At 46.4% G+C, this 8,894-nt stretch overlaps 1 protein-coding gene across 2 annotated transcripts in view; it reads left to right on the forward strand.

The window, feature by feature from the left end:
* The window catches only part of GDAP2 (ganglioside induced differentiation associated protein 2), a 67,078-nt gene extending 63,180 nt beyond the window's left edge, over positions 1–3,898 (forward strand). For both annotated transcript variants that reach the window (XM_006269377.4, XM_019496173.2), the window contains exon 15: positions 3,174–3,898. In XM_006269377.4, the coding sequence (XP_006269439.1) occupies positions 3,174–3,221 (48 nt within the window). In that variant the 3' untranslated portion in view covers positions 3,222–3,898. The remainder of the gene's footprint in view (positions 1–3,173) is intronic.
* The last annotated feature ends 4,996 nt before the right edge of the window (positions 3,899–8,894 follow it).

The following is an 8,894-nucleotide window of genomic DNA, read 5'->3' on the forward strand; positions in this document are numbered from 1 at the left end:
GTGTACGTGTTTTGTGTTTGTGTGTGTGTCAGCACGCCCAGGGCCTGTGTGTGGGTGTGTGCACGCGTACTGGTAGGCACAGGGGCTGTACATGCGTGTGCATGTCTTTGTTGCTGCTGGCAGGCTGTTTGTGCATGTGTGTTCATTTATAGGTTAAGTTCCACATGCACACCCCTCCATACACATGCACCTACTTCTCCCCTCACACTGCCATACTCAAACCCCCGCCACCCTCCCCCCATACCCACCCACACTCCACATACCCACACACTCACAGCCCCAACAATCGTATAGCCGCTCCCCACGATAAACAAGAATAAGACTGCATTTTTAGCTATTGTGCAGTCATCTGTGTATGTAAATCAGGACAAAAATTTGTTTTAAATCAAATTAATGTATGTTGTAGATGAAAACTTTTTAGAATATAATTTGGTGTTTTTCTGGTTCTGAGGTGGTAAAACCCCTTGCTGAAAGGGGTACTGCTGGGGGCAAGGGGAGGGACTTTTGGTGGCAAAGTTTAGGGGGTGGGACTTCTGGTCACAAGATGGCGACCAGGGGCAGGGCACCTGTCAAGGGGCAGGTCTACCCACGTGGCCCTTGACAGCTTGCCAAAACTCAGTAAGCGGCCGTCCACTCAAAATCATTGCCCACACCTGGCTTATAACTTTGTCTTTTTTTGGCAGATTTGGATTAAAGCATCAGGGATGGTATATCCTTCTGAGTGCATGAAGCCTGCCAGGTTTCAAGGAGATAGATGTAGGGGTTTCTGGGAAACTGCACCTCCAGCTGCTGACAAGCAAAACTTGTGATGTGTGTGTGTGTGTGTGTGTGTGTGTGTGTGTGTGTGTGTGTGTGTGTGTTAAGGCATGCCCTCACTGGTTGTGGACATGGTAGTGTGTCTCAGTGATGCCACCTCCTCCCCTACACCCTCAGCCTGGTCCACCACTTTAAATGACAACAGGTAATAACTTAGTAAGCAGCACAGTAGCACCAGCAGCATCTCAAGCAAACAGTCACAGTCAATATCAGAGCAGTCCTTCCCCCCTCTTCCCCTCCCTCTCCTTACTTTCTGTTTCCCTGCAGGGAAGCCCAGCTTCAGCTTTGAAACTCAGAATGTTCCGAAACTTTTGAAATGTTTTGACTGCCCTCATTTCTTTTCAAGGCTGTTTCAAAGCCTTTCATTTCATTTCATTTCATTTCATTTCAATTTAACTGTTTCAAGCTCAAAATGAGTCAGAATGAAACAGCTGGTGACATTTTGCACAGCCCTAATAGATACACTGAAGATGAAGAAAAACCAGAGAAACTGTTAGAGCTGCATCATCTGTATCTCTATCCCTTTTTCCCTCAGGCCGAAGTCCAGGAGAGGTGTGGCTCAGTGTCTCTTTTAGGTCCATATTTGTGCTCACCTTAGATGCAGAGGACTACCTACAGAAACAGCAGAAGACTAGCTTTGTAGACTTGCCTTGAGCTAAAAGATCGGTCATTCTTAGTACGTTCTTAGTTATCATCAGGCATAGTGGTTTTCCGTGATAAAAAATAGCAAATTCTCTGATAAACCCCCCAAAATTCGTGATTGAAATTAAGCCCCCCTCTCAATCCCCCCACAGCCCCCTCAGCCCTGCTCGTGCCCCTTGGCTCCCACCCACAGCCCCTGACCTTTTGCCCTGCCGGAGGGGGGCCCAAGCTGCTAGGGCTTTGGGGCCAGGGACCCAGGTCCACAGCTCCCTGCCCCCAACAGAAGGTTGCTGCAACAGGAGCACAGAGCCAGCTCCCCCACTGCTGCCTGCCTGCTGCCGGCTCTGCCAGGGATGGGGCTGGCTCCTGGTGGCTGCACACACTCCTGGGGGGCAAGGGGGACCCATGGCCCCCAGATCTGTGTGGGGGGAAGGCTGCAGGCTCAAGCTCCCGCTGTGCTTCCTTCCCGTGGGGCTGCTTAGCCCCCCAGACACGATCCGGCATGGCTAGGAACAGTGGGGCTATGCCAGGATCTCCTCGCCCCCCACAGTCCTAGCAATGCACATTCTGCACTTACCGCCACTTTGAGTGGCAGAGCCTTGCACTGCTTCCCTCAGTGCAGCCCCATATGCAGGAGGCATGTTATTGGGGCAGCACGGAGCAAGCAACTCCTAGGAGATCCCCACGTGGCTCCTCTGTCCCCAGCTGTGCCAGGTTGCGGGCAGGGGAGCAGGACAGCAATCTGCTGCCAGCAGGGCTGTGGGGGGCCTTTAATGGCAATCTGCCTCCCTGCTCCCTTCCCCGCAACCTGGCATAGCTGGGAACAGAGGAGCCGTGTGGGGATCTCCTAGCAGCTGCTTGCTTTGCATTGCCCCAGGGATGCACCGCCTGCACATGGGGCTGCACTGAGGGAAGCGGCGCAGGGCTCTGCTACTCAAAGTGGTGGCAGGCGCAAGGGGTACGTTGCCAGGGCAGGATCCTGGTGTGGCCCCCCCTGTCCCCAGCTGCGCCAGGTCTTGTCTACAGGGCTACAGTGGCCCTGTGAGAGGGCAGCAGGGCAGCAGCTTGAGCCCACAGCCTGCCCCCCACACAGATCTGGGGGCACAGGTACCCCCTGCCCTCTGAGAGCGAACCACACAGAGTGCCTGGCCAGCTCCACATCTCCCCACTCCCAGCCAGCATGTCCATGTGCAGCTTACCTTAAGGGCTGCTAGATCTGCTTCAGTTTTATGTGCCCCCCGCCAGGCAGGAAAGTGAGCCTGACCTAAGCCTTGCAACTGACTAAAAGCTGCAGGCCCCTCCTCCGGGCAGGGTTGGGACTTTTCCACCCTTTTTAACAAAGGGCTCTTGCAGGCTGGAAATCCATGGGTTTCTCTGTTAAAAGAGAAAATCTGCATTTTCTCTGATAAAACCAGGAAATACGTGGTTTTCTCCATTTTTCCTTGGGAAACGGAAAACCCGACTCCCTGGTTATCATATTCCGCAGCCCTGGATTAATATTGAAGTATCTGCTGTCTTCTTTGCTCATTTACGTCAGGAGTACCAGCAAGTGTCTCATCTTGTTGCCAATGCAGTCCTTGGCTGAGTGAAGCTTGGGTGGAGATGTTTTTAAGAATACTTGTTAAATCCTGCCTCTTTCTTCCCTTGGTTACATGCCCACAAGAGCTTTGAGAGAGCCTTGGTTTTGATAACTGCTTATTTCTTTTTCATTGCAGGAAAATGGGCCTTACTATTCTTCTTACCCCTCATCCCCTGACCTGTGATCTGCAGTCTTACAATACTGCTTGTTTTCCATGGATCCAGTGACCTGATGCCTGCCAGTACCATGTGTACTTGTCCATGTACAGAATTCAGAGAGAGGTTTTTCTCCCCAGCTCTGGTATTTTTTTACTGATAAGATATATTTTCAAGCACTTGAGCAATCGGAGAACTTTATGCCACTATGAACTGTACAACTAATTCAGATCTATTTCTCTGGAAAAGTTGATGTCAGAATCACTAGGTGGATTTTCTTTTCTTGAGGTAGTTAATTTTTACTCCTGAATAGACTTTTTCTGGGAAATCCGTCAGAGACACTTGATCCCATTTTTACCTGGTACTGAGAGTCTCCAACTCCATTTACAGGATTCTGTTTTAGACTGGTCTGTAAAAAGGATGTAGCCTGACACTGCTGTTCACCATATGGTCTCGTACTTCAGGTCCTATTATTTTTTCCCTTCTGTCAGTGCTGATGACCCTGCAAAAGTATCTGGAATTGTCAATATCACTGCTGCAAGCTGAACAGGGCAGTACTGCCAATCAAAGGCTGTGGCAGCAACATTTAATACTGTAAATGCTATGTGAGCTAGGAACCTATTGCAGTCTGTGTCTGTTGTTCCTGGACATTCTCACAGGTTAGGATGCCACTACTCTCTCAATAAGAATAAAGTTGAAAAACATATACAGTTTCTCTTCTGTAATTCTTAGTATTTGCTTTCTCCCCATCTCTCTCCTCCCTCTCTCCTTGGTACTGTAGCCAGTACCCTAATTATTCTCCTATGAATTGGAAAGAAGATTTAGTGATGCAGCTCTTATTTTCTTGAAAAGAGGTATAGAGGTTCAAAATCACCTCACCAAGTTCATGCCTTTTAGCTATGGAATGGAACCTAACTACCTGTTTCAAGGGTGGGAAAAACACTTTGGATACTAAAGATATTTCTGTCTTTCAGGGATCCCTATGCCTCTAGGAGATCAGAAGAACTGGTGGATCTTGATGATTCAACCATTTGCAGAATGTGTGAGAACATGACACTTACCTGTGTTCATTGGGTTGTTTTGAGGCGGGAGTATCTCTGTATTCACACAACAGGTACACAGCAGCCACCTTCCTGCTCAGAGATGGTTGGTGAGGCTAGAACCCAGTATTGTTGGGATCACTACAGAACCTTTTCTGGGCCTTTCAGACCCTGGCCACACAACACAATTTCTGTTTGGCAGTCTGCAGTTTGCAAATGTAGGAGTGTAGCCTTTCACATGCCTACCTGTACCTCTTACTTATGCTGCAGATAGATTTCCTAAGTGTGTTCGAGGAGGGGAGGAGCTGTGCTGCACAGGAAAAATCTTACCTCAAGGGATGTTTCTTCTCCCTTGTCTAAAGAAATCTTCTGAGCAGTGACTGAGCACTGACCCTGGAACAGATGTGTATTACTCCAGAATGCATTTATAGAGGTCTGTGTTTTGGAATTTTAGACATGCTGCTCTGAATGGGAATTTACATATGCCATTGAGAGAAGAATCTGAGACTGCAAAACATAAAATGATTCAGGGCAGTTCTCACAAAGATTAAAACATGAGACCCCAAATCTCTTGTTGGAGAAAGGACTGTAGTGGCCTCCCTCCTGTAAGCAAATGCTTAGTGTTCAATGAAGGACAGGCTGCATACTTAGTTTCTTCCCTTCCCAACAATCTCTCTCTGGCTTACAGCTACATATGGATCTTTTCCAGGATTTTGATATATTTGGGCATTGATCAAGATAGTTGCTTATCCGGGACTTATTAGCATTAACATTTCATGTGCAATTTTAATTAATACTTTTAAAAGTGTCCCCTTGCACCTCTATTTCCAGTGTCAAAGCTGTTGTATAACTGTATTTGGCTTCTAGTGTTATTATAACACAAACAAGCAAGAGGTTTGCAAATATCTTGCAGCCTAAGATATCGTGTCCTTGTAGCCCATTCAGCTTTTTTTTTTTTTGGCTTTTAAATTATTACTGAGGAAAAACAGCACTCTGATGTGTTGCAGCCACTCTAGCCTATCTTTACTTCCTCCTAATACCTAGCTGCCTTGATTAACCATAAACAAATTTTCTATGACTCCAAATGACTTGTGTATCTTTCTAACCCAGCTAGCCATTTGCTGTTTTCACACATTTGTCTCTTTCAAGCATGGCTCTTTCAGAACAATTTGTCTCTGCATAATAGGCAAATTAAAGGTGATTCATTTTCATCAGCTGTTGTGGAAACAATGCTTTTGCTTCATCAAGTTAACATTTTTTCTTGCACCCTGACCCTGCAGGTGGCTTGAGGTCATAAAACCTTACAAGCAGAATGCAGAGCTGTATCTCAACATTTCTCAAATTCTTGTCCAGTAATTAAGAAATTACTTGACTACATCTAACTCAGATCTCTCCCCAGAGCAGCTGGCTAGCAGAAAGGAAGCCTTGGCAATTTCCATCTTATTGTGCATTTTATAATACATTTTAAATTGTATTCTGTAAACCTGCATGCTCAATAGCAAACTGAATCTAAACTATGCAGCCAGGACTGTATATTCTGCAGCAGGCTAAATTGGAACTCTCTCAAAGGGTTTTGGTTTTTTTTTAATTAAACTTACACTTTCCAACAAAAATTCTATAGTGAAGCACTTGTGGTATCACTTTGATACCAAACTTTATTTTATGCTCCCAATTAAGTATAAATGTTTGCATGCAAAAATGTATTGTAGGATGTATCTGAGGCTAAACTGGGAGTTAGTATAAACTGGTCATGGAGTAGATGGCATGTTTGATACCTAGGACTGTTGGAGAAGTAGCATAGGATTACAGGCTGAGTATATTAGTGTTTGATAATCTTATCAAGAGTGAAAGTAGTTCAAGGGTCACTGTCCTACTAAGGCAATTCATGCCTCTCTAAATCAATATCAATTTCTACAGACTTGAGGCTTATCTACATACCTAAATTTACCAGCTTGGTTATCCTGCTATAGTTATATTGGTATAACTCCTTGTGTATAACAGTAAATTTCCTTTATAGACAAGCCTTTAGACAACATTTTATTAAATACAATTCTGAATGTGGAGAGGGTCAAAGCTGAAAATGAATTGTTACCTCTGCTGGATTTAATTGTGTGCACTTAGCAGTGTGCAGCAGAACATATTCTTGTGTGTGAACAAGGGAACCAATCGGACAAGGGAAACCAAGATGTGTTTAGTATGCCTAATTTATTGAGTCATAGAAACATGGGCTGGGAAGAGGTCATCTAGTAATCCATCCTAGGAAAAGGATCATGTGTTACCTCTAGACCAGAGATGCTCAATTTTTTGGCCTCATGGCTCAGCTGTGTGGGATGGGGCCAGTTTAAGGGGCTCTGGGACCCAGCACCACCTTCTCCCAGTCCTGTGCATAGGGATCAGGTGTGCAGTCCAGGGCTTCCCACAGGTCCAGAAATTTGGCAGTGAGGAAATTTGGCAGTGAGGAAGCAGTGCCACTGCTCTACTACCACCATATTTCCAGACTCCTGGGAAGCCCCACAGATCTTATGACACAGGGCCATGGGCTAGGAGTTGAGCGCCCTTGCTCTCTTAGACATTTGAAAGATGAAAGATGTCAGTCTTACTTGTTCTTAACAATATCTCGTTTTGTGGGGGGATGAGGGGGAAGGGGAAGAGAGAAATTCTACAAGTTCCTTAGGAAATTGGTGTTATCCTTTCATAATTAGGAAATGCTAATAGTTAGGGAAACCATTTCTGAATCTTCCTTGTTTGAAAATTAAGCTGGTACTTTGTGTCCTATGTTCCTGGCCACAGTGAACACGTCGTCCTTTAATTATTGCAACGTTTTATATAGCTGAAGACTTGTCATGTCCTGTTACCTCCAGATCAGTTTGCTGGGATTTTAACACAAAGCAAACAAATATCTCTAGGGCTTAAGGAAGTTGCTTTTTTCTAGGCAGCTCTGCCTACAAATAAAAGACATCTTGCTGCTTCTCCCATCTCAGCGTAGGGCATCTTAGAGACATCTGTATGTCTTTTCTCTGTTGCAGAAGAAAGTTGCAAGGGATTCACTTTAAAGGAGCATCAGAGGTGATATCCTCCACTTCCCAGATGACTCTGTACCAGGTTCCTTTCTCCCCTGCACCTATATTAATGTACCATGTGTTGGACAAGGGATGAGCCACTCATCTGGGAAATAGTGTCAGGCAATAGGATAGGGGTGGGCAAAATATGGCCCACAGGCCAGATCCAGCCCATTCTATCTGGCCTATGGGGCCCCTGAAAAAATTAGAAAATGTATACTTATCTGCTTCTGGCTGCCTGTCAAAGATGACAGGAGTCGGGGACAGTAGGACCCAGGAGAAGCCAGCAGGACTCACCAGCAAGGCCAGCCCTACCCCACCCCCACACCCGAACCAGAAGTCTCTACCTGCCACAGCTTTTACTGCTTCCCAGCATGCTTCTGGCTGCTTCAGCACCATGTGGCCCAGGGCTGCATCACCAGACCATGGGAGCACCTATACTGAGGTGAGAAGGCAGTCCAGGGCCAGGAGCGGGAGGGTGCATGTGTGTGCACATACACATCCCTGCAATGAGGGAGGGAGAGATTGTGTGTATGTGAGGGACAAACTTTGTGGGTGAGGGAGAGGCTGTGTGTGTGTGTGTGTGTGTGTGTGTGTGAGCGTGTGTGTGCATGTCCCTGCAATGAGGGAGGGGGAGAGAGACAGAGCAATGAGAGAGAGAGAGAGAGAGAGAGAGAGTGTGTGTGTGTGTGTGTGTGTGTGTGTGAGGAAGGGAGGGACTGTGTGTTCATAGGCTAATCCCACATGGACAACTCACCATACACCTGCACCCACAGCCCCTCGCACTGCCATACACGCAGACCCTCACACCTCCTCACACACTCCAACCCACACCCCACATACCCACACCCACAGCCCCCCACAAACCTATACCCACCCCCCAATGGTTCCCAACCCCCCCACAATATACAAGCATAAGACTTCATTTTAAGCTATTGTGCAATCACCTCAGTGTACACTACACAAATGCATGTAAATCAAGACAAAAATATTTTTTAAAATCAAATTACTGAATGTTGTAGATGTTCAATTTTTAGACTACAATTTGGTATTTTTCTGGTTCTGAGATGGCAAAAGCCTTTGCTGAAAGGAGTACAGGCAAGCCCTGCTTAGCGCTATTAATTGGTTTCTGAAAAAACGAGCATTAAGCAAAATGAGCGTTAACTGAAACAGAAAGTATTTGACAACCCAAGATGGTGACTGCAAGTATTATAACAAAACTTGCTGAGTGCTAAGTGAAATCAGGTATCAATTTAAAATGAGCACTATAGTAAAATAGCGCTAAGCAAAACAACATTAAGCAGGGGTTGCCTGTATTTCTGGGGGCAAGGGGAGGGACTTCTGGTGGCAAAGGTAGAGGGGGTTAGGAGGCATCACTTCCAATCACAAGATGGTGACTGGGGGCTTGGCACCTGTCAAGAGGCGGGGCTACCAATGTGGCCCTCGACAGCTTGCCAAACTTGGTAAGCGGCCCTCCCTCCAAAAGAATTGCCCACCCCTGCAGTAGGCCCTACTAAGGAGTTTTTCCCTACATGCAAATGTATGGGAACTATGAGCACTAGGTGAAGCATGCAGGCCATTCTTCCTTGCTGTAAAGGGCCAC

The sequence above is a fragment of the Alligator mississippiensis genome, chromosome 1 (genome assembly GCF_030867095.1).
Source record: "Alligator mississippiensis isolate rAllMis1 chromosome 1, rAllMis1, whole genome shotgun sequence".
Lineage (NCBI taxonomy): Eukaryota > Metazoa > Chordata > Crocodylia > Alligatoridae > Alligator > Alligator mississippiensis.